Here is a 26,981-nt window from a genome sequence, read left to right on the forward strand (position 1 = left end):
GCCGCCCGACGAGCAGCAGCAAACTATATAGACAGAGTGTCTGGGGTAACAGTTCGGTAAATTAACACACGACTAATCCGTTCTACCACCTCAAATTCAAAATGAAACATATCACTGAATACCAGCGCGCGCATATTATTCCCAATATATCTTAGTGGTGTAGCACATAATCTCTGTCTGCGCCTGATTTTAAGAAGCATTGTTGTGTTTCTTTTTAACTGAAAAGACATCAGTTAGACAATATTCTAATTTTAAATTTGGGGTTTCATAAGCTCCAGGCCATAATAAACATTAGACCTACTGAAGTCTCTGCAGCTAGTGTACTTAAATTTTATTTATCTGCAAAATTATGTTGTATACTTACAGTTTTGCACAATATATGCTCTCAAAACAACATGCACCCTAAAAAAAACAAAAAAAACATTTAGCAGTTGTTTAGCAGGGTCTGTGTAACCTTTTCTGAAATGTTTTTTTTTTAATAATATATATCGTTATCACAAGAGGCTGCAATGTATATCACAATATGGATTTTAGGCCATATCGCCCATCCCAAATTGATAGCCTATAGTAGTTGATAATAACATAGGCCTACCTAATGTTGCCTACGGACGGTAACAGTACAGTAGTAACCTTTTACAGTCTATGAGTAGAACAGCTTTCTCAAGCAGTTTATGATGCATTTTGGAAACAGAAGATGACCCCCTGGTATAATGCGCCACATGGCTTGAGAAACCCGTTCTCAAAGACTTACTTTTATAGTCCAGTTTTGTGTAGCACACATATTCTGAATGTCTTCGGCATAATTTAAATGAACCATTTTAATCTAGATTAATCTAGATTAATTTCAATATTAATCTAGATTAAAACAATTAATATATGCCCACCTCTACCGGAGGTCAAAACTCAAAGTTTTATGTTGATTTTCACATTTCAAATGTTCAGTTGGTTCAGTTTGAGTTTTGACTTACAGAATATGTAATGACGTAGTAATATTATTCACAATAACACTCATAAACCAGTTCTTGCAATTAGAATAAATAGTGAAAAAATGCATACCTACAGCATGTTGAATGAAATCAAGTTAAAGTTTATTTAAGGTCCACACACTCCTAAACTGAAGGTTTCTTACTTGCTCTTGCTGCACTCCTGACAACGGAAATGGTTTTTCACATAATAAACCATTCAGTTTATCACATAGAAAATCTCATAAGCTCACTAAAAGAGCCCCCCCTGCGGTAGTGCAGACTTTCCACCCTCAGTGATGAGTGCCTAAATGTATACCACAACATCAACGATATATTGCTTCTGAAACAAGTTGCTTTGCTTTATATAAAATAAATAATTAAATAAATAAAAGGGTAACACCAAATAAATTATATTAAAAGTTACAAATACCATGAAATATATTAACGAAAAGCACGTGTAAAATAGTGATTTTTTAAAACAACTTAAAAAAAGACAGAAAATGATCGATCACTCAAATAGTTTGGACATAGTCAATCATTTCAATGTTATGACACACTGACGCTCCATTTACATGAACTACCAATGTTATGACACACTGACGCTCCATTTACATGAACTACCAATGTTATGACACACTGACGCTCCATTTACATGAACTACCAATGTTATGACACACTGACGCTCCATTTACATGAACTACCAATGTTATGACACACTGACGCTCCATTTACATGAACTACCAATGTTATGACACATTGATACTCCATACGCAAGCTCCCAGTATTGTGACATAAAACATTGATACTCCATACGCAAGCTCCCAGTATGTGACATAAAACACCGATACTCCATACGCAAGCTCCCAGTATTGTGACATAAAACATCGATACTCCATACGCAAGCTCCCAGTATTGTGACATAAAACATCAATACTCCATATGCAAGGTCCCAGTATTGCTATAGGTTCAATACTGTAGACACAAATTTCTCTTGATAGTGATTATTCGGTTGTGCACAAAGTATTTTACTGCTTTCCATTCTCTTTCATTACCAATTAAAATCTTGTTTTCATTTAAGAATCTTTCACAATCCACTTTTCCAGGGACTTTCATTTCCTTTAGGAAATTCTTGAAATGATGTTCAATAATTTTACTCTCCTTCTCTGACCAGGTCTTTCTGGACTTTCCTGTTAAAATAAATTAAGAAATTAAGTAAGTAAATCAAATTAATTGAATTAAAGAATAACCAAAATTTGAATAATGTAGATTTTACAAGCTGAAGAGCACAGACAATTCTTAAAATACATGTCAAGATGTTTCATGTAGATACAATTTTTTTATGCAAAGTGGAATAACAAACCCTTTTTATTTAAAGGCAGTGGTGAAATCCTAAAGAATGGAACTGCCTCTCTTGAGGCTGCGGTCGTTATTGAGGTGGCAGCCCTTTTTTCCGAATGATCATCCTCTGTCATCCTTTTTTCAGATTCAGCATCCTCTGTGTCTGAGTTGCTGGAGCCCCCTTCAACTGTAACAAAATGAGCATTCACATTCTTTAAAACTAAAAGTAGATTTTTACAAAGTGTGGACACTATGAATTGTTTAAACAAAAGACATATACACATAAGTAATTTACTTACAGTTGATGTTTGGCGTTATGTCCTCCAGAGATTTTCCTTTAAATTTGCCTATTCCACTTTGCAGGGCAAACAGAATTCTGCTCACTTTTGCAACTTGTAAGGTTTCTTCAGGCAGTCTGTAAAACTCCCTATGGACTTCAATGTTGTGACCCATGAAAGTTGCTAGTTGGTCTAGTTCATGCGTTTGCAGGTTAAGTAGCTGAGAAACTGTGGCTACATGTTTTCTCAACTTTGTAGATGTAATGTTTTCTGGGTTTTTAGCCCCACAGCTTTCTGCAAATCGCTTTAAGCAGTCACAACCACGGATGCTCTCCTGTGATCCATAAAAAGGACGAGCAAATATGTAGGGATTGCTAGGGGAAATCCCAACATCTTCTCTAGTTTTAATTAGAAGTTCCACAGATTCTGTTATATTTGTGGGAAATAGTACTGGTACTTTGCGGCCTCGTTTCCCCCGTACCTCTACTCTGGTGAGATTCTTACAGAGTTTCTTCTCAAAAGGTGAAAGGCTCTCCATAATTTCATCCTGAATCATCTGTTTGTTTCTCTGCAGGTATGTTTTGACTTCCATCCTTGAAACCTCACCTTCTCGACGCCGATTGAATAATATTAGCTGTGCTAGAGTCACCTGAGAGAGATCACTCCATGACCTTTGTGATGTGTGTTCAATGTGTGCTTTTTTGTTGACCTCCTCAAGACACTTTAGATGATCATGGAGCTTCTTTATGTCTTCTGCTAAAGGCAGCATTTGGGGACTGTTCCACTTTTTCTGGTACAAAGTTTTCAGTGCATTAGATGAAACATGAATTGTCCATTCTAGTTCAATTAATTTACTGAATTGCTCTGCTCTTCCCTTCAATGCATCATCCTCTTGACGTAAAGCCTCTCCCTGCAAAATATATGACACTTTCACAAGGGAATGACGCAGTTTCAGTGCTGTTGAAGGGACTGAGAATCGGTTGGTTGAGGAATCAAATCCAGTCATCTTTTTTACTCCCTCAAGTACTGTGTTGAACTTTCCTGGGTTGATCAAGTCCTTCAAAGCAACAATGTCTTTATCAATAGTTCTTGTCACTATAAGAAGTCTGGCAAGTTCTCTCATCTTATTTCTAATGTCTGCCCGGTGCCGTGAAACTTCTCCGTTTTTGAGGAACATTCTCTCACCCAGTGACAGAATCAACGGGTCAGATTTCACCACTTGAGTAACGGTATCATATGTCATATCTTCAATAATATTTTTAAGTCCACTAGAAACGTCAGAGTCCATTGGCAACAACAGAGAACAACTTGCCTGAACTTTTCGTTTCACTGGCATATTTTCTTTGTCTTGTAATTTGCAACGTTTGTGATGTCTCCAGAGATCTGTTTTGACATACATAGCAAAGCAAAACTTGCAAGGCAGATAGTCTATTGCTGTTGACTCACGAGTTGCTTGTCTTTTTGGTATGATCTGTCCTTTCCCAGAGGATAGGACTGAACTGTTATGGTGGTAGTTTCCCATGTTCCTTACTTTGGTTAATAGAAGAGTACGCATGTTTGAGCCTCTGTTGTGTGCAAGTGCCTTTGCAACTTCAACTTTTTCAGAATGTTTCTGCTGTAGATGTCTTGCAATTTTTGGATAAGGCTTCTCACAGTAAAGACAGTAATTCTTCTTGTCATAGATGCGTTGATGTACACTGTTTGAGGACATTTTCACTTTTATTTGATTTTGTTGAGAGCTACAGCCGTGGGCACTTTCATCTATTTCTATCCAACTCTTCATAAGTGGTTTTCCTTGGATGCGTTCTGCAACATGTCCTTTAGCTTTTTTTGTGTCGTCTTCTTCTTCTTCTGAGATTTCCAGGGAAAAGGAAACCTGTTGTTCAGTGTTGTTCTGAAATAAAGAACCACACAACTGAAATGTATTTGTAAATAATAACAATGTTATATATTATAAAGTATAAAACCCTTAATTACCATTTCAGACTCATATAAGTCCTCCTCAGTGTGAGAAGATGAATCCATCTCATCACTGCAAACACTTTCTGGCTTATCACTGTCGGTACTCTCTAGGATGTCCATCTCATCTGACGTTTGGGGACAGAAATCTGCTGTATGGGTTCTGTCCTGTAAAACAATAACAGTGTGTGAAATCCATGTCCATGTTTGTTTTCTATCTAGAGCCTGCTGATTCTAAAACACATACTGTGTTTTAGAATCACTGTTGTCTTTTTGGTCTTAAACTTTTTTTTTTTTTTTATGAAAATGAAAAGTACTTACTTCATTTTCATTCACATTGCTGTAGTTGTTTGTGATTCCAGTGTAATCCGACTGGTGTATGAAACCTGTAAATGCACAACAATTGTTAAGGATATCCAATAATTTAAGGATTTTTTTTCTACATTCTTGTAAAATCTACAAAGTTTTATTAATGAGGTGAAGAGAAAAGTGTAAGTCTTGGAACGTACATGTGAAAGACTGAAGGCATTCCTCAATGGTGGGACGTTCTTCGATTGAATTAGACAGCATTCTGCTAATAATATATTTTTGTCTTGTCCATCTTTCTTCACATTGAAGAGTGAAGTTACCCATTCTGACATTTTGAGATAGCCCAACTGGATCCTTGGAGTAGGGTGTAGTTGTCTGATAGGGGTGTTGCCCATCCGTCAGGATATAATGAACCAAGCATCCTGCTACCTACAAAATAAAATAATATTTACAAAAATTTCAGAAATGGTCACAACTAAACTGCAGAATGAATGAAGATGATTAAAATGATGACAAAATGCTGCTGTGCTCAAATGAAAGCTGCTCGAATATTAGCATTCAGAACAATTGAACATAGAACAAATGTATGCATTTTTGACAGAACTGATTACAAATCATATTGATCACATACTAAAATAGTATTGTAACTGCATACATGTAACCTGTTAATCCATTTGAACCCAAACCTAAGAATTGTCATCCCCAAATTAAATAGGGGATGTTCATGAAGTTCATTGTTCATGACATTTTTGGAATAGAAGCATAGTTGTAGTCTAATTTTAACCCTTTCATGCATGAATTATGATAACCTTAGTCAGTATTTTTTTTCCCTATGTGTTTTTATTCCTCTTAGGGCATGAAAAACAAGATTTTTTACAAATTTTTCAAAGAGATCTTCAGGTGTCCACTTGAGTGGACAGCATGCGGTTATGGTTAAAAACGAAGATATACTGTATTAAATATAAGACAATAATCAAACAGATAAAGTATGTGAATTTAACAAACTAATCAAAACAATTATATCAAATCATGTGAAACTGAAAATATAAAATATATACAACAAATATAAATTAAAAATATTGGAAAGGCTTCGTACAACTTCATACAAGTTGCACTTCGCGTATCTTTGATATCAGAACATGAGGACGTGATTCCATCAGAATTTTCTACAGACTGTCAAGGCACAACTGTGGAACCCACTCAGATGTTCCCTCCAGTGCACCAGAGTATGGAGATTTACCCTTATTAGCTGATAATTCTGATTATGTTCAAGATGGACATGCACATTTCTATCATAGCCCTCCTCTGAGAAAACCTAGCATTACATTTTTTCAATCTCATCTGAAATGATCAGTGTTGGATGTAATGCATTACAAGTAACATGCATAACACATTCAGATTACTTTTTGATGTTACAAGTAAAGTAATGTGTTACAAGTAACATGCATTACCTAATCAGATTACTTTTTGATCTAACAAGTAATTAACTACAAGTAATGTGCATTGCCTAATCAGATTACTTTTTGATGTAACGAATATATAAACGCATTACAAGTAACATGAATTACGTATTCAGATTACTTTTTGATGTTATGAGTAAAGAAACGCATTACAAGTAACATGCATTACAAATTCAGATTACTTTTTTCGATGTCAATGAAAATTACATTCTAATAATACAAATACATTTATTTACAGTAAAAAATTCACTGCAGATCAAGTTTTTAAGTTTTAACATTCCCATTATAATTATGAATTGTAGCTGAAATATAGCAGTTGATGCATGACGTCCACTACAGTGGACATGTGATTAATCAGAGTTTTCTCTCAATCTAAAATCAAAACTTGGAAAATTTTACTGTGATATGACTCATTAGATATTGCTTGAGTCTCCTAGGATAGAAGGAATGGGTGGATATTCCGGAGCAACTTGGCATGTCTGACTGACCCTTGGCCATCTTGGTTTGGAGGGGAGAAAAATCGAAACACAACGGCTTGCCCTTGGTTGCAATTTATAGGATGATGCACCAGGGTCCAATGAGGCTGATGTGCAACTTTGCCATAAAAACCCATGCAAATTCAAGAAAATGCTTTATTAATAGCTGTCCACTGTAGTGACCACTATACGTGAAAGGGTTAAAGAAGACACTTCGCAATTTGTTGTCATAAAATCATAATTACAATCATTAAGAAACATAATATATAGGCTTAAGTGTATTGTAAAGTTTTTAGAAAATATTTTTCTCATTGATATTTTATGACAAAACAGAAATTGGTTCTTGTTAAAGTACAGAAACCCAATGAAGCCACAGACCTGACCATGTTTAACTTAAAATCTGCAGATGATAACTCTAACGGCCAGATTAATTTACAGATTGCTCCAGCACAAACCCTTTCACATCTACTGCAGTCAGATTCACCCGTGTTCACTCTGAAGGAATCACTCACATGGCTGGTGCACTTGTAATGACACATGAAGGATGTTAAGAGGCTAAAAGCAGGTTTAGTACTTGCCACATTGAAGTCAACAGGGTGCAAATTGTAAAAAGAGGATAACGGTGTAGGCAACACCGATTTTTGTCGTTCAAATTTACAAAAAAATGTGCTCAATGTTAAAATTCTCAGCATCAAACCAAGACAATTTATTAGATCAAAACCATGTTATCAAAACTTATAAGGCCTTTCAAGTATTTAAAATACATTCTCTTTGTGATCTGATGAGGCTTAGAGGATAGGATAGTTTACATACTGTAATAAAGGCTAAAAGCTATAATAGTTAATGGCTATAATAGTTAATGCACTTCACAAAATTGATAGCAAAAAAAAATATATATTTTCTTTCTCATGGTATTTTTATCAATATGGTACACAATTATCCTATTGAATCGTTAGGGTCAAAAGTACTCACAAAGTAGTCCAATTACATTACCTAAAATTATTTAGATTACAGGATTGTAAATTATTTGTAAATAATATTGTAAATTATTGTAATAAATTTAATAAATTGTATTTAGATTGTAATCTAGATTAATCTAGATTTCATCACTGACTGCAATTTGTGTCATGTAATTTGGAATGAGTAACTGTGTACAATACAATACTTAAGTTATAACCAGCACTGTGATTGGAAAATCATGGAACATCATAATTGTATTTGTTTTAGTAAACGTTCTTGACTTTCTGCACAAGGTCATAATTATTTTGTTAATGAATGGATGCTCTATACCAGTTTTTAATGCTCTATACCAGTGGTTTTCAAACTTTTGAAATGACCATTTATTTATTTTTTGTTTACTTTCTATCACCTTATTTGTGGAGTAAAATGAAACTAACTCAGCTGCATATTTTTGCAGTATTTTATTTTATTGATTTATTGAATATTTTTTTTTAAATCAAAATATATTTAGCATATTTCCTTAGGCCTATATAATATTATTTTATATTATTATTTTAATTTAATTTTATTTCATTTTTATGTAAGTCCATTTTCATTAAATCATCAAGACAACCCATTTTTTAAATATTGGACGCGACCAAGGGTTTGAAACCCGCTGCTCTTTATTGGTTACATTGATTAATTTAGGATAAAAATATAAATAAATAAATAAATAAAACTCCACTCTGAAATGTGAATTAATAATGAGAATCCATCAATATTTTTCCAAATGTGTTCACTTTTGAACTAAAAACCCAGAGGAATGCTGGAAAAGTCTCAGTTAAGTAAGTTCCCTGGTTCCCTGAGTAGGGAACGGAGACGTTATTCGTCGTCACGTCGTAACTCGTAGTGACTATGAAAGGGAACACTTTATTTTGATGGTCCCTTTTGAACATTCTACTAACTATAAATAAATGTGCAGCTACATGTCAACCAACTGTAATTACAGTATTAGTAGACTATATCTGCTTAATATCTGCTAAAATTTGACTGTGATAAACCCCAATAGACATTATACTGACTAAATATATAATACATGTCAACTTATTTTTACTCTAACCTACATTTTAGTCTCTAGTCTACTTATACTCCTGTAGTACTCTAATGAGAATTAGTTCACATGTAGTTGTAACATTACTTATAATCAACAGAATGTGTTAAAGAGACCATCAAAATAAATTGAGACCAAACATTGTGTAGTCAAATGCTTTCATGATGACCATATAGCAGATTTTTTCCTTTGACACAAATTAAGAAATTAAATTACAGTCACCATGAGATATTTATAATAAAACAGAGGTAAAACATTTTTAGGATTGAGTCTTAAACCTTTTAAATAATGTATAATTTGCCTTTTATTATTATTTTTACATTAAATCTTAAAGTAACTTTGATATAGTGTAATTAAAAAACACTTCTGTGTGCCGGCGTCCTCCCACAAATTAACAAGTTTTAACATGATATTTTCAACCCTTACCTGGATATCTGATTCTTTCTTGTACTTGTATTGCATGCCTCCAACATCTTCATAACTCGACCAAGAAAAAGATCCAGCCATTTGAGAGAGCAGTGTGGTTTGTGCCAGATCAAGTTTTCTGCTTGCTCCAAAGTCTGCGATGTACAGTTTATTGCTTATATCTGTAGAAAAGTAAAAATGCTCACAAAAAATGTAACACTTAAAATGATATCCACATTATCATATGCTCATGCATTTTAAATGAAAATTTCTGCTGATATTACAGGATAATTATAGCTATGGCTAATCCACAGACTGCTCTTACCAAACAAAATATTTTCAGGCTTCAGGTCTCTGTGCAAAATTCCATATGAATGCAGTTCCTGAAGTCCTTGCAGTAACTCCTGGCAGATCTCTAGTCTTCGATTCTCTATCAGGCTTTTTCTTTCAGGAAAATCCTTGTTTTCAATCAGCTCCATCAGACTATATTCACAAAGAGGTGACACAAAATAGGCAAAGTAAGTGTCTTCCAACACTGAAATGTGTTGCAGAAGGTGCTCTGCTTGTAAATTTTTTGAACTCAGGAAATGAGCCATTTCCAATTCAGTTTTGGAAACATGTTTGGCAACTCGTTTCACTGCAACTTTGCAGTTGTTGAAGACTCCTGGGAAAATCTCAGCAGCATTGCATCCATTTGCAATCTTCATTTCTGTGTTGATAACAAGGTCATCCATTTTCATCAAACCAGGCTTTAAATCAAAGTTTTCAAATGAATTCTTCCATCGTGATTCCTGTAAAATGCAAAAAAGCAAAAGCATATTGAAATGTAAGAAATGTTTTACAGTGTATATAGTTATTAGTAAACTCAGCTGAAGGAACAGACCTCTCTATATATATTTACCATATTTTCCTTGATCTCTCTGAATGTGGAAATACTGGTTTTCTGAAACAAATTACATTAAAAGCAATCATTAATGTAGTTAACATGAACATATAATGAGCACCACTTTTACAATATTTCTTAATAGTATGTAATGTTAATTTCAACATTTAGTAATGCATTATTAAAATCAAAAGTTGTATTTATTAACATTAGTTATTGCGTTGTAAATGTACATGAACAAGCAATGAACAGCTGGAGTTTAATTAACTTACATTAACAAAGATGAATAAGTATTGTACCAAATGTGTTGCTTTTAGATCATGTGAATTAAGACATTAACTAATGTTAACAAATGAAACCTCATTGTGTAAGTGTTACCTAAATAATTAGCTTTTTTAAAGGTAAAAATTGTACAGCAGTATTGTTGAGGATAAGAGAATCTTGTAACACTTTACAATAAGGTTTCATTAGCTAGCATTAGTTAACAAACCAATAATGAACTGCGCTTATACAGCATTTATTAAACTTTGTTAATGTTATTTTCAACATTTAGTAATGCATTATTAAAATCAATTAGGTAATACGTTGTAAATGTACATGAACAATCAATGAACAGCCGGAGTATCATTAACTAACACTAACAAAGATGAATAAATATTTTACCAAATGTATGGCTTTTAGTTCATGCAAATTAATACATTAACTAATGTTAACAAATGAAACCTTATTGTGTTACCATATAAAAACTATATAAGTGTTACCTCAATAATTTGCTTTTTTAAAGTAAAAATTGTACACTTAAACAGCATTTATTAAACTTTGGTTATTGTTAATTTAAAAATGTACTGATACATCATTAAAATCATAAGTTGTATTTGTTAAAATTAATAACACACTGTGAAGTAACATGCACAAACATTGAAACAGCTGGATTTTAACTAATATTAACAAAGATTAACCAATACTGTAACAAATGTATTGGTCATTTAGTACTAATGTTAACCAATTAACCTTATTGTAAAGTGTTAGCAAGTTTTCCTCACCACTTGATAAAATAATGAAAATAAGACACCAACAAATAGAAATAGAAGTTTAAATACCTGTCTCCATGGGCAGTTAGGATCTCCGTAGTCGTATAAAATTTCTTCTCCTGCATTGATTTTTGTTAACGCAAATGCACACAGATGTGGTCTTTTCTTTTCATCCATTATCTATTGGTTACAAAAGCACACAAACACACAAATGAAAACAACAAAAACATCATTTGAAAAGTCGCCTAGTTTTTAATAATGTCAAATAATGCTACAAGATGAGGCTGTATAAAAGGTGTAATTGAAACAAAGAATAAGAATACATTAAAGACAGACTTACTATTTTAATTTTGCTGTTTGGCTTGATGTGGTCATCATTTATGAATCGTCCTAGTCTTTCTGTATCTTGACTGCCATCAACACTGTGTGGTGAAATATTTTAAAAACACTTTTGAATTGTCATAATGGTATTATATTTCATTGGAACATTCATTAATTTAATCTTACCAGTAAGATTGTTCCTGAAAGGAGTAGAAATACAAAAATGCTGCATTTTCAGCTGAGTAGTCTTTGAACAGGTTCTCTCCTTCAGATCCAGTGATGTGTCTTCCAACATACTCCAACAGGAATTCACCTGGCTCAATGTGTTTTGTGGCAATTACTCCAAAACCTAATAAATAGTATAAATACAAGTAAATTAATAGTATGATAAAAGATTCATGAAGTTATTCAGGTTGTCTAAATTATTTTCAATGGTATTGTTACTTCGAAAACAACTGTATCTACATCTTTATAAAAGTGTAAAAAAAATAATAATAATAAAAAAAAAAAAATCAGATTTTCTGTCTGAAAAAATCAGACACTAAATATTCATCATTTCCATTATTACACAGGCCCCTCACATTCTAACTGGCAGTTACTTACAAATAATATCAAGAGCACTCACACATTTACATAATAGTGTTTAATTTAGAGACATCAGCAGCTTATAACATAAATACTGGCAGGAAAACAGATGTAAATCCACCTTTAACTGGTCAAAGCAATCATGTTTTTTCCCCTCTTGCGTGTTTTGTTTTAACAGCCTGCTTTCTCTAGGTTCATATTTTAAACCCAACCCTTTGACATTAAAGGAATAGTTCACTTAAAAATGAAAATTCTGTCATATATACTCACTCTCATGTTGTTTCAAACCTGTATGAATTTCTTTCTTCTGCTGAACAGAAAGGAAGATATTTAGAAGAATGTCAGTAACCAGACAGTTTCTGATCCCATTGACTTCCATAGTAGGAAAAAAATTATACTATGGAAGTCAATGAGACCAGAAACTGTCTGGTTACTGACATTCTTCTAAATATCTTCCTTTCTGTTCAGCAGAAGAAAGAAATTCATACAGGTTTGAAACAACATGAGAGTGAGTATATGATGACAGAATTTTCATTTTTAAGTGAACTATTCCTTTAATTAGTGACCACACTTAGCTTTTATTTAAGTTTTGCAAAGTCATACAGTATTGATGGGAGAATTGTATGTAGTAACTTACCTTTCTCTTCACTCATGAATTGTTTCTCAAATGTGTCTTTATCTTTGCCAGAAGCAATGAAGTACAAAGCTTCTTTTTCAGGAAAAACTCTTCTGGGTCTCATTTTCCTGTGAAATATTTAAAATTATTTTATGTAGGATTACTTCATATGCAAAATAAATAAATAAATAAATAATACCTCTTTAGAATTTCATAGAAAATAAATGATTGAAAAGATGACACCGTGGGTAACAATTTAAAATGTAGTAAAAAAATAAAAAAAATAAAAAAAAATTACCAACAATCTGATTATCAATAATATTACCGGTAATATACATGCATATTTACATTGTAAGAGGATATCAATATTTTATAAAATTAGCATTTACAAATTATCATAAAATATATAATGTTCAACTTACCTCTTAATTTGGAAAGAAAAAACTGAGATGAGAAATGTCTCAGTGCGCTTTTTATGAGGTTCTTGGAGGTAGATACAGTCTTTAAACTATAACAGAAAGATAACTCTCCAATGTAGGAAACAATCGCGTATAGGAGCTGTCTTCCAAATGGCAAAACTGAAGTGTGAGTTAGGAACATAGAATAGATGATACACATGCTGCTATCTGAGCAGTGATTGGGCCGACGCCCACAGATTAGCCACAATTACCCATCATTACTATTGGTTCTGTTATGCAAATTTATCTGTGAATGAAATCAAACAGCCAGTTCAAAATAAGTGTATAGTCCATTGTTTTTAAATTCAGTTCAAATTGTAAACATCAGTTGGATCAGGAAAAATTCCTTTTCCTCAATTACTATTACATACATTATAATTACTCACTTTTTTTCTGTACGTATAGAGCACAGAGCACAAACCTATACCAGTGGCAGATAGAAATGATAAAGTTAATAAAGAAAAAAAGTAATTTCACACAATGTAAATAAATATAAAAATATTCTCATTTAATGTAAATCAAATGGTTATATAGGACGTAGCATTTACCATGGGCATTCATATTTATGTTGGTTTAACTTAACTTGTATAGCACATCTGAAAAGAAAGCTCATACCACTTACTTAAGAGTACCTTGTGTTGAATCACAAAAAAAAAACAACACTGCGTATTAGCTGCGTATTAGAATTGATCTCAGTCCACATTAAAACGACTGCAAACGCGGATCACGTGACCATTCACCAACACTGGGCATGTGCGTGCCGGTGTAAACCTAGAGACTTTCAAGCATAGACTGTAAAAAATGTTTTCAAACATCAAAATATCATTTATTAATATGTATTTGTGTCAAAATGACATATAAACATCTTTTCCTATTCCATTTTGCCAGAAAACGCTTCCAACACGCTTGCGTGTCGCAAGAAAAATAGGTGTCGGTTATATTTCTAGCATGCACGCGTTTACCGCGCCTGAGACGCGCCAGTTTCTTACTGTAAGAAACTGTTCCAGCGGGTGAAGTTTACTGGTACTGAATATTACCTGTGTATACTCCATGACTGGTGACACCCAATCATAGAGCCGAGCGTGAGCCTCTGCGTCATCGTTTCTAAAGTCCTCCGTTTTGACCCGTCCACTCTAAAACCCTCCGGAGATTCAAAACGAAAAACGGGTCGGCAGCGTTTCTAAACTTCTCCGTTTTGGGTCTCCGTTTTTGCCGTTTTAGTGTGGACGGGAGGTGCAAACGTAGCAAAAAGTCTTCGTTTTTAAACGAAAATGCAGTAGTGTGGACGGGGCCTAAGGTAAAACTTTCACAGTCTGGCCTATGTGTCTATGACATGCTGTCCTTTGAAGCTCTTCTCCATAGAAATGCAAATTGCCTGCGGGGGTATTTGGGGGGTAGGGTAGCAGTCCACCCAAGGACTGGAAAACAGCAGTGAGGAACCATCTGATCAGAGCAATTGGGATATGTTTCAATCAGCTCTGTAATTTATATACAGTCAAGTCACACCACAATTATTTATACCACTTTATACATTATAATTCTTTAAAATGTTCTAAGACAGCCCCCATTTTACCAGGTGGGGAATAAATGAGACACATATTTTAAAGGTATACAAGCTCAAATATAAAAACTGTAATACAATTGATAATAATTGATAATACATAATTTAAATATGTTTTCAGTTAAAACAGCTCAAACATGCGTCTGAGAAAGCGTTGTCTGTGAAACTGGGGGCATAGTTTTAGAGACACCAACCTCAAATTTGAATCTTAAAATATGCCATTGTTTTGTCTCAAGATTCACACCAGTAATGTTTTTTTTTTCTTTGCACATTTATAAAAGCTACTTAAATGAAAATGAAATGATAAAATGAATCTACTTTATTTTTTTATTTATTTTTTACCAAACGTTGAAGTATTAGTTCCAACCAACATTTGTAAACAGCATCGCAGAGTTGTGGTTTGAACGACAGCTCTCGATCTGTGATTTGAAGCATAGTTTCAAGTTTACATGGCATGTGGACTCAATAAATCATTATCTTTACAAAAATAAGCAAGCTGACATTCAGTACAACCTGTGTCTTTTATTTAGAATACATACAAATGTAATTTAAGTCTTTTAGTTTGTCAAGAGATTTAAAGCACCATTTTTGAAAACTGCGCAAGCTCTACTATGTAAGAACAAGCCTATGATTGAATCTGGAAATAAATCAAAATAACTGAGTGAAATTAAACACAGTCATGCCATGTACTAACATTATATGTTTGATATTTAATTTATATCAAAACATCTAGCATTAATTTGATCTCAAACAGATTCATTAAATAAATTATACAGATGATAAAGCCTACTTGTTACAACTGAACTGGTTATTTACAATGTTTTGTATAGACAGCTTAGATGAATAGCTTATTTAAAACAATTATATAGTCACCCCCAATTTTGGTGAGTGATGCATTTATGACATACCAAAAATATCAAAGTTTCTGCTCAGAAATCATTCTGAATAGGCACATAACCAACATATATTTAGAAAGCCATCACTTGAGTGTTTACAGTTCAAGACTAAAAATTTATCAGACTGTTATGAATATTGAGATATATAAGCTCAAACATAAAAACATCAAATATTAAGAATATATTTATTAAATGTATAAAATATTCTGAGCTTCAGAATATCAAATCTGAGGATGATCTCTAAATGCATTTTATGAAGCCTATTGTAAGACCAAATATCTTATTCCCCTGTAAACACTCATGTAGAGTCATTGACTCTCATTGTCATTTAGAGTCATTGACTCAACATGTCTGGTTGGTCTGGTGAGGAGAAATGGCCCATTCATGTAAATCGACGAACATTTAGCACCTTTTCAAGAGACTTAAAGGGTTAGTTCACCCAAAAATGAAAATTCTGTCAGTAATTACTCACCCTCATGTTGTTCCAACCCCATTAGACTTTCGTTCATCTTCGGAACACAAATGAAGATATTTCTGATTAAATCTGAGTGCTGGATCACTCCTCCTGCAGGCTTATGGACACCTCAACTTGCTGGCCCAGAAAATGTATTATAGACATTGTTAATATAGTACAAGTGACTCCAGTGGCTCAATCTTAAGTTTGTAAAGCGACAAGAATACTTTCTGTGCGCAAAAACAAACAAAAATAACGACTTTATTCCTCTTTTCATTTCCTTCTCTCTGGACCTCGAGGTTTTTTTTTACATAGTGTAATATAACGTAGCGGGCTATTGGGCGACTGTGGTCATGTGTGATACGTGGTGACGTGAAACACAGACGCGCTACGCTATTACACTACGTAAAAAAAATCTCTCAGATTTCATCAAAAATATCTTAATTTGTGTTCCGAAGTTGAACGAAAGTCTAATGGGGTTGGAACAACATGAGGGAGAGTAAATACTGACAGAATTTTCATTTTTGGGTGAACTAACCCTTTAATCTTCATTTTTCTTTTATTCTTATTCTTTTGTTTGAATTCAGTCATTAATGCCTGTATCCCTGTATTTTTTGCTTGGTCATCTAAATCTCTGTCATTCCACTATGCAAGAGCAATACATCTATTATCTTAAGTCTTGTTAGAAAACCAACAACAACAACAACAAAAAAAAACTGTTCTTGAATTAAAAAAAATAAATAACATGATTTTATGAAATAGGAAGCTCATGTAGAAGGTGCATTAGCTCAACAGGCAGCCTCAAGCTACATGACACAATATCATTTATTAATATTACACTCTCACTTAAAGCTCACTTTAAAACACAATTGAGTATTTGTATCATATTTCGGTCGCAATTTAAAATGGTTTCAAGTCAAAAAAGATTATTTAAATATGTTATAGGCTATTTTGCATTTTTTTATGAAGCAATGGGCTATTTTTACTCACATGCATACTGTAAACATTCTTTGTTCCTATACAATAACCAAAATCGAACGGAAATCAAACACACACAAAACAGAATAACTTGAATCCTGCATTTATTAGCTTCTTGTATCAGATGAAGAGATGTGTTTAGTTTTGTTTGTCCACAGTGTACACAGCACTGCGTCATCCAGAAGGACAGCCTTATGGTCACGTTGGTTCACCATGAGATGATTGACAGCTTTACAAACGAATCATATCGAACTGATGTCATCACGTTTGCTGACGCAAATCTGGAAGAGCAGAGTCATCGCTGGCTCTGTTAGCTGTTTGAGCTCTTCAGATTGCATAATTCAGTGGGAAATAAATAGAAATATTATTCTGTATGACGATATCATATCAATTATTTCTCCAAATGTGCGCATCATTGGCCTAATAGCCCTGGGAGATCGTGGATATTGTATGTAGGCCTATATAAACACAAATAAACTGGAGATGAGATGAATGGCTGCTGTATGAGTGATGATTTCTATTCAAGATAACGAACATTACAGATTAATTATTTTGCACTTCTGGAATAAATTAAGAAACTTATCTAACTTCAAACCAGTTTAATTATAAACAGTGGTCAAATATCAAAGCTGGGGTCTTAAACCTTCCTAATGAAGCTCAGTTTGTGCAGATCAAGTAGGAGTGTGATGTTTTAAAGAGTAATAAATAAAATAATCTGGGGCCACCAGTGATCCTTGACAATCAAGGGGTTAATTATGCCTCTGATTGTTTTACTTCTGGTATATCTGCTTGGGGAATCGAAGCATTTAATGTCTCCTATTAACACCCGGTCTCCACTAGATAAAAACAGTCTGTCAGGTCACAGCTGTAATCACCTGTGATTATCATATGTAAAGGCAAATGTATAGGAAATCGTTAACCACACATTCCAAAAGAAAAAGGTTTAAGCAGTATGTAAATGAAATGATATTGCTGTTTTTTGTAACTAAAACCACTCAATTCACACTTGTGAATTGCAGCTATTCATGGATTCACGTCTGGTTCATGATCACCCTTTTCAGTGTTTATTCTGTTATGATAAACAGCTGGATAAACTTAATTTACTATGAAACTAACCAACAAATTAGTAATTAACTAAGAAGAACTATATTAAACTAGGCATATATATTATTTACTGTGTTTTATCTTTGATCATAAGGTTAATTAATGGAAATTTAGAAATAGTGCTATCCATTTTACAAAGAGGTTTCATTTGTTAATTTACCATAAACTATAAATAAACGGTTGTAATTTTATGAGCTCATATGAATAAGTTATCTAAAATAATACACTGTGCATTAATGTGTGTATGATGTTATTGGTTAGTTCAGATAACTGTATGCATTACATAATCTAAATGAATAGAACCTTACTGAAAATGTAATCCAAAGTGATGATGCATTTAAATTGAAGTTGTGCTGCAAGATTAATGATATTAAGAAAGTACTGGTCCATGTATTGTTTATTTGGAGTTCTGCATACTTAATATAGTTCACTGTTTACACCAATACATGATATAACCCCATATGAGTTTATTTATTTTCACTTTAAAACAGATCTTGTAGAGATTACCATATTGTTGTTTTATTTTCTACCCCAGAAACAAATCTATATAAATCTATATATATATTGAATGTGTGTGTAAATATTCACTGATACACTTGGTGTCATATGGTGTTTGTTATTTCTTTGGGACATTTTAACTAAATATATTTTATTAAAACTAATCTGAAATAAATAATATGGTCTATTTCATGTGACTTTCAAAAATGTGTATTATAAGTAAGTCTTAAACTTTTTTTTTTTTTGCAGTGTACTAAGTCATAATTAAGTGTTTTTGCAACAGCATTATTTTCCAGGGTAAGCTAAGCAACAATCACCCACTTGTACATATTTGGAGGCGCCAGTTTGTTTCCAATCCCAGAGAAATTAGCATTTCTATAGCAACAGTTATCTGGAGACCCAATCACTGTCCAGAGATGGTTGGGGTTGTGGGATATAATCACAGAACATTCACTCTTTCGTGTCTTTTGGAAGTGTTTGTCTCTGTTTGAACCTTGCGTTTTTGAAGGAGGAGAACATATTCTACAACATGAGGTAAGTTCAGCATTTTGATTGATCTATTTATAAAGAAAATAAATAATTACGCTGTTACAATTCAGAATTTCAAATTGGTTTCATTAGTAATTGGTATCTTTATAATTTATATTTTTGATACTCCTTTTTGCGGATAGTTAAAATGTCTAGAAGAGTAATTTAGAAATTTAGAATAATCCTTATTTTAGACTTGTAGTACCAACAATGATGATATTGCGTATATTTAAAATCATAATGGTCAATTTAACAAACATAAAAAACAATGTTTTACCAGTTATTCTACAGATGTTGCAACTGTTAAACATGTTTACGATTACTATTTTTTTACTTTCCTTGTTTTTTTTTTGTTTTGTTTTTTTTAGAAAAGTCAAGTCAACAGTTCATGTTGTTCAACAAGAACACTTCATCAGAGAATCCACTACTCAAAAGAAAGGTATGTTTCTGCTCAACCTATTGAACTATTTTAAAATGTTTTATTCAAATAGATTTTAACATTTACAATAATGCATGTAGTGGCAATCTCATTTCAAAATACACAAATGTTTAAGTGTTATTGTATGTTCGTTTGAAAATTGTAGATGTTTAAATCATGGTCCAGCCCTAGATTTTAAGATTGTGAGTTGTGCCTTTCCATGTTAAAGAAAGGCCTTAAATGTATAAAGTTTATTGTGACGCAGCTAATTATATTTTACAACAAATTCTAGAGCAATTGTGTGACTTCCCAATTGTGTGCTGCATAGTTAATCATTTGTATTGTAATCCTTTTATCAGGTGTGCACAGAGTTTGGATTATTGGTGACAGTTACATTAGACGTGGCGAAAAGCGAGCAAGAGAGACCATAGGCACCAATCTTGGAGTGGCTTCCCAGGTCCAGTGGTTTGGCAGGGGAGGCATGTGTTGGGGAGACCTCCTTCCCTTCTTCCAACAGTGCCTTAAAAGAAGGACTGCTCCGAATGTGCTAGTGATTCACTGTGGAGGCAACGACCTAGGACGTGTGAAAAGTGTGCTGCTTCTCAAAGCAATGAAGAGGGACCTACGTGACCTCAACAGACAGTTTCCCCAGATGAAAATTCTGCTGTCTTCAATAAACCAAAGGCGCCACTGGAGGCATGCCCCCCCGGGAAAGGTGGACAAAGTGCGAAAGTTTGTGAACAATGTGATGGCTAAGTTTGTTTTGTGTGTTAATGGGAGCATTGTACATCATCCACACATACTGTTTGAAAAGCCTGAACTATTTTTAAGTGATGAGGTTCATTTAAGCCCTAAGGGAAACGATGTTTTTTTAACTGATATTGGCCATTGTCTGAGACACCACAACCCATAAAATTGGTCTTTAATTACAGAAAAGAGGGTCTCAAATCATGATATCATTTTATAATTGTATTAAAATGTATACATTTTAAAAAAGAACTGCAAAATGTTTAAAATTCAAACCAAAGGAAGAAATAAAAGCATTCCCCTGACTTATTGCTGTGGTTGCATTTTATTTATCTAGTCTAGATCATTGTTGATATTGTAAATTAATAATTGGTGAGAATAAAATTAAAATTCTGTATTATTTGTTGATATGGAACTGTAGCTAGAGAGAAAAAATTAGGGACTGCATAAAAAAGCATATAAAATATATTTAAAGAGAGTGCGTTAAACAAGAAAAATAATATTATGAATGATAAGAAGCTTCTTCTCACATCTGCTTTTGAGCTATTGCTGCCAGGCCGTCTGTAATTTTTACCCCATTGTGTGGAAAACAGATTCAAATTAGCCTGGCTAATGTCAGACCAAGTCTCTTTTGAGCCTTGGTCTGGGAACCACGTGTTAATTTTCTCGTATTTGAGGCGTGGTTCACGAATGCCCAGAGCCGTTTATTGGGCGCTATGAATGTCTATCAAATGCGCCTGTACGTAGCTCATAGCCAATCGTTTCAATTATACCAGATGACGTATGTAGAGTGACAGAAATTCGACGAGGAAAAATACGATGGGTCAAAGATTTATTTGTACACAATGGCGTGAATATTACTGTTTGTGCAAGATAAACATGAGGGTAGAAGGTAACGTCGAGTCTGATGCCATGTTGGATCCATAGATATAAACAAACTGCTTCGGTGTCATCATCGTCTTGCTGCTCCCTCCCCATTCTGCGATTGGTTCCCTTTTTCATTGGAAAATCTGGTCTATGGTAGCCTGACGTCATCATACTCAGATTCTAGTCAGAATGTGAGTCTGATACTGGTCCATTGAACTTTGATTATGGGGCGTGTTTCAACCGAACTAGGAAAGAAAATGTCTCTGCACTCAATTGGATAGACCTACAACCAATCAGAGCAACGGAGTAAGTGACATATGTTTTTCATTCATGTTTCCAGTTGACAAATGCCTTGATCGCGGTTCTCTGTTCCTCTTTTAAAATGAATGCGCTGTCGATATCGTCTATAACAGACGCGATGGCGGAATCTACACATGATGTTTCATACAGAAAGTTCGGGAGAAGCTCGTTCAAATAATCAATCCAATCAACTTGTCATCAAACGATTGCCATGCCTACCTTATCAGCATGAAAGGAAGCATATATTTATTCACTCACCTAACATTCCTTGACAGTTTCAGCATCCCCCCAATCACTCTCGGCTTGTTCTTCCACAGCCTGGAATATGGGGGGAGTACCCTGGGTTCGGGCCGAATACCGAGCCCGCCCTCTCCTCGGACAGCACCCCAAATATGCATTTATTCTTTCTGACTTATTTATAAGTGTGAAATCTAAATTCTCCAGAGGCAGTCATCTTTTCTTTTACTGTCTATGCATCTTTGTTGTAAACGAATTCAGCCGGCTAGGTCTATGATGTCCAAACTGCCTAGCAACGTGAATAAAATCGCGCTGTGAGCAAGGCAGCATGGGGAAACCCAGGCTAGATTCAAATGGTCTTTCATAAAAAAAATAAAAAAAATAATCTAATATTTAAAATTTTTGATAACTGATGGTTTGATCATTCTATTTTTTTTTTATACTTTTTATGTTTGTCTTGCATATTGGTCTCTGATGCCTGTGTGAACATTGTATAATTAGACACACACACACACACACACACACACACATACATTTATATATAACTCAGGCTTTACCTTAATGTTAATAAGTGTTTCCTGAAACATTCTTAGTTAAGAATACCTTCTGTAAGTCATTCGTTCGTGGTTGGTCTGGAGCACTCTTAGCTATACCTTATCACTGTTGACAGTTCATTACGATAGTGGCCACCACTGTTTCTTTACATCTCAGTCTATACCAGTGGTTCCCAATCCTGGTCCTGGGGACCCACAGCTCTGCACATTTTATATGTCTCCTTTATCTGACACACCCAGTTCAGTTCATAGAGCTCTTTCCTAACGAGATGATGATCTGAATCAGGTGTGTTAAATGAGGGAGACATACAAACTGTGCAGAGCTGTGGGTCCCCAGGACCAGGATTGGGAACCACTGGTCTATACGAATATAATTCTGCTAATTAAAGTGTTTTCATGCAAACAACATTGTCATAACACTGAAGTGATTTTATGTTGTTATTAATTATATTATCCAAAGTTTTATCAACTGGCAAACCATTAGGCAGTAGATAGCTGTAAGAGTATGTTTAAACATCCAAACACCAAAACCTTGTGCTTTTGTAAAATAAAGATCTGCCTTTGTTTCAACTGTCTCTGTATCTGCGAGAATCTTTCTGAAACTAATAAAGTTTAAACAATGGCCTATTATCACACAAACATTGTGCAGAGGCCAGCTATGCAAAATTGTAAATGCCCCCAACAATGACTTAAAAATAATCAACAAAGGCTATAGTACAGTAGCCTACGTTACACTGAGATTTCATGTAGGAGCGGGATTTGAATGCTTGGGCAGTGAGCGATTGAGTGGAGCGCATTGGCATAGAGTGGAATATTGAGCGGAGCACACATGCTGAGTTATAACTATATATTCAGGATTTACATTTATATATTCAGAGTTTTAACTATATATTCAGGATTACATTTATGTATTCAGAGTTATAACTATATATTCGGGATTTACATTTATATATTCAGAGTTATAACTATATTCAGAGTTACATTTATATATTCAGAGTTTTAACTATATATTCAGGATTACATTTATGTATTCAGAATTATAACTATATATTCAGATTTACATTTATATATTCAAAGTTATAACTATATATTCAGAGTTACATTTATATATTCAGAGTTATAACAATATATTCGGGATTTACATTTATATATTCAGATTTACATTTATATATTAAGGGTTATAACTATATATTCAGGGTTACATTTATATATTTAGGATTTACAAATATATTCATAGTTATAACTATATATTCAAATTTACATAGAATTATTTCCTGTTTGGCCCCCCATAATATGTATACACACACACACAGTATATATATGTATATATATATATATATATATATATATATATATATATATATATATATATATATATATATATATATATATATATATATCGCTCTACACTGACCAACAGTGGACTTCTGCCTGCATTGGATCTCTGTGTGTGTGTGAACAGTTTAATTATTTTGTAACTATAACTATAAGTTATATTATATATCTTTTTTATATATGCAGTCCCTAACAATTAACTTGCCATTGCATACACACATACACACATACATGTCTATATTACTAACATAGGGGACTATCGCTCTACACTGACCAACAGTGGACTTCTGCCTGCAATGGATATGTGTGTGTGTGTGAATAGTGTCTTTATTTTGTAACTATAACTATAAGTTACATTATATATCTTTTATCTATATGCAGTCCCTAACAATTAACTTGCCATTGCATACACACATACACACATACATGTCTATATTACTAACATAGGGGACTATCGCTCTACACTGACCAACAGTGGACTTCTGCCTGCAATGGATATGTGTGTGTGTGTGAATAGTGTCTTTATTTTGTAACTATAACTATAAGTTACATTATATATCTTTTATCTATATGCAGTCCCTAACAATTAACTTGCCATTGCATACACACATACACACATACATGTCTATATTACTAACATAGGGGACTATCGCTCTACACTGACCAACAGTGGACTTCTGCCTGCATTGGATCTGTGTGTGTGTGTGAATAGTGTCTTTATTTTGTAACTATAACTATAAGTTATATTATATATCTTTTATATATATGCAGTCCCTAACAATTAACTTGCCATTGCATACACACATACACACACATACATGTCTATATTACTAACATAGGGGACTATCGCTCTACACTGACCAACAGTGGACTTCTGCCTGCATTGGATCTGTGTGTGTGTGTGTGAACAGTGTCTTTATTTTGTAACTATAACTATAAGTTACATTATATATCTTTTATATATATGCAGTCCCTAACAATTAACTTGCCATTGCATACACACATACACACATACATGTCTATATTACTAACATAGGGGACTATCGCTCTACACTGACCAACAGTGGACTTCTGCCTGCAATGGATCTGTGTGTGTGTGTGAACAGTGTCTTTATTTTGTAACTATAACTATAAGTTACATTATATATCTTTTATCTATATGCAGTCCCTAACAATTAACTTGCCATTGCATACACACATACATGTCTATATTACTAGCATAGGGGACTATCGCTCTACACTGACCAACAGTGGACTTCTGCCTGCAATGGATCTGTGTGTGTGTGTGTGAATAGTGTCTTTATTTTGTAACTATAACTATAAGTTACATTATATATCTTTTATATATATGCAGTCCCTAACAATTAACTTGCCATTGCATACACACATACACACATACATGTCTATATTACTAACATAGGGGACTATCGCTCTACACTGACCAACAGTGGACTTCTGCCTGCAATGGATCTGTGTGTGTGTGTGTGAACAGTGTCTTTATTTTGTAACTATAACTATAAGTTACATTATATATCTTTTATCTATATGCAGTCCCTAACAATTAACTTGCCATTGCATACACACATACACACATACATGTCTATATTACTAACATAGGGGACTATCGCTCTACACTGACCAACAGTGGACTTCTGCCTGCAATGGATCTGTGTGTGTGTGTGTGAATAGTGTCTTTATTTTGTAACTATAACTATAAGTTACATTATATATCTTTTATATATATGCAGTCCCTAACAATTAACTTGCCATTGCATACACACATACACACATACATGTCTATATTACTAACATAGGGGACTATCGCTCTACACTGACCAACAGTGGACTTCTGCCTGCAATGGATCTGTGTGTGTGTGTGTGAATAGTGTCTTTATTTTGTAACTATAACTATAAGTTACATTATATATCTTTTATCTATATGCAGTCCCTAACAATTAACTTGCCATTGCATACACACATACATGTCTATATTACTAACATAGGGGACTATCGCTCTACACTGACCAACAGTGGACTTCTGCCTGCATTGGATCTGTGTGTGTGTGTGTGAACAGTGTCTTTATTTTGTAACTATAACTTATAATTACAAAATAAAGACAATGTTCACACACACACACACACATAGTTCCATTGCAGGCTGGAGTACCCTGTTGTATAGGGAAGACATCGTTCAGAGTTGCAGATCCCTTTGGCATATTTTAAAAAAAAATTGACAAAAGTAATATTAGAAAAAATAATAATAATACATATATACATATATATGTTTGGGGATGTTTGAAAAGACTTTGAAGTTCATTATCTAAGCTACCAGTTAAACAGCAGCTCTACAGTCTCAGAGCCTCTCTAGGACAGCAAGCCATTCAAACAATGGAGAAGTGTGAACGACGTGTGTTAATGGGCCATTGCAGTTCCTGCTCCAGCCTACAGGAGCGCTGCTGAGTATGGACTTAAACACACACACACATGTAGGTCCCCACTTGGTCAAAAATGTAAAAAATTCACCAGAGCGTGTTTTAGCTGATTTAAACATGTTTTAAAGCATGACCAACAGGGGACTTGAAAAATGTCCCCACTTGGCTCGACGGTCCCCTGTTGGTGAGTGTGTAACGACACCAAGGTCCCCACTTAGATAGGTAGACAAGTACACACACACACACACACACACACACACACACACACACACACACACACACACACACACACACACACACACACACACACACACACACACACACACACACACACACACACACACACACACACACACTCTCTACATTATTGAGAAAGATTGAGAAGGGGAGGGAAAGGGAGGGATGAAAAGAAAAGGTGAAAAATGGATGCTAAGATTTGTCATGCATGAAGCTTCCCCGAGACAAGTTACACACAGGGGTGCATTCCTAGAAATAAAGTCACACTAAATTTGATGTTTCCTGCTTGCCATAAAATTGGAATAATGGCCAAGAGGAAACATTCAATTTAGTGTACAGTACTTTTGTACAGTACACCAAATGTACAGTACTTGCAGGAACGTTTCTCAAACATAAAAATGAAAAAGAGTGATTTTTAAAAATGTCAATTGTAAAAAAAAGGTGATACAAAATACAGAATATTTTAAAACACTTTAGATAGTATATATAATCTTATAACTAATATTTCATTTTATTAATATTCAATTGTATAAAACAAATATTTTGAAAGTTGTTTTAAGCATGAAAATGTGTTATTGTTCCATAGTGCATACTGTTTAAAGAAAGTAATAATCATAGATGTGTTGTAACATATCTCATTTTTGTAAAAAGGTTAATTACTAAAATTCAAGTTAAAAAAATGTATTTGTAAAATTTATATT

At 33.9% G+C, this 26,981-nt stretch overlaps 2 protein-coding genes and 1 long non-coding RNA gene across 3 annotated transcripts in view; 1 reads left to right on the forward strand and 2 right to left on the reverse strand.

The window, feature by feature from the left end:
- The window catches only part of nlgn2a (neuroligin 2a), a 270,452-nt gene that overhangs the window by 179,989 nt on the left and 63,482 nt on the right, over window positions 1–26,981 (forward strand). The window lies entirely within an intron of this gene.
- LOC307156364 (uncharacterized protein) lies at window positions 1,067–14,258 on the reverse strand. Its single transcript, XM_079867667.1, has 15 exons — window positions 13,521–14,258; window positions 13,099–13,381; window positions 12,698–12,804; window positions 11,662–11,824; window positions 11,495–11,576; window positions 11,224–11,334; window positions 10,142–10,183; window positions 9,566–10,031; window positions 9,262–9,422; window positions 5,050–5,278; window positions 4,862–4,926; window positions 4,559–4,708; window positions 2,603–4,475; window positions 2,326–2,490; window positions 1,067–2,152 (listed from the first exon to the last, which is right to left on the reverse strand). The coding sequence occupies exons 3-15, from the start codon at window positions 12,798–12,800 to the stop codon at window positions 1,932–1,934; spliced, it is 3,831 nt and encodes a 1,276-aa protein (XP_079723793.1). The 5' UTR covers window positions 12,801–12,804; window positions 13,099–13,381; window positions 13,521–14,258; the 3' UTR covers window positions 1,067–1,931.
- On the reverse strand, window positions 21,138–23,564 carry LOC307156383. Its single transcript, XR_013820699.1, has 2 exons — window positions 22,633–23,564; window positions 21,138–22,477 (listed from the first exon to the last, which is right to left on the reverse strand). It is a non-coding gene; the product is annotated as an uncharacterized lncRNA (long non-coding RNA).

Source organism: Squalius cephalus (assembly GCF_949319135.1).
Source record: "Squalius cephalus genome assembly, chromosome: 3".
Classification (NCBI taxonomy): domain Eukaryota; kingdom Metazoa; phylum Chordata; class Actinopteri; order Cypriniformes; family Leuciscidae; genus Squalius; species Squalius cephalus.

Excerpts from the sequence above, each read along its gene's own strand:
- LOC307156364 (XM_079867667.1), bottom strand. The coding sequence starts at position 12,800 with ATGAGACCCAGAAGAGTTTTTCCTGAAAAAGAAGCTTTGTACTTCATT. Across the intron at positions 4,709-4,861 it reads GCAATGTGAATGAAAATGAA|GACAGAACCCATACAGCAGA; the intron begins GTAAGTACTTTT and ends ATTGTTTTACAG. Across the intron at positions 2,491-2,602 it reads CATAACGCCAAACATCAACT|TTGAAGGGGGCTCCAGCAAC; the intron begins GTAAGTAAATTA and ends ATTTTGTTACAG.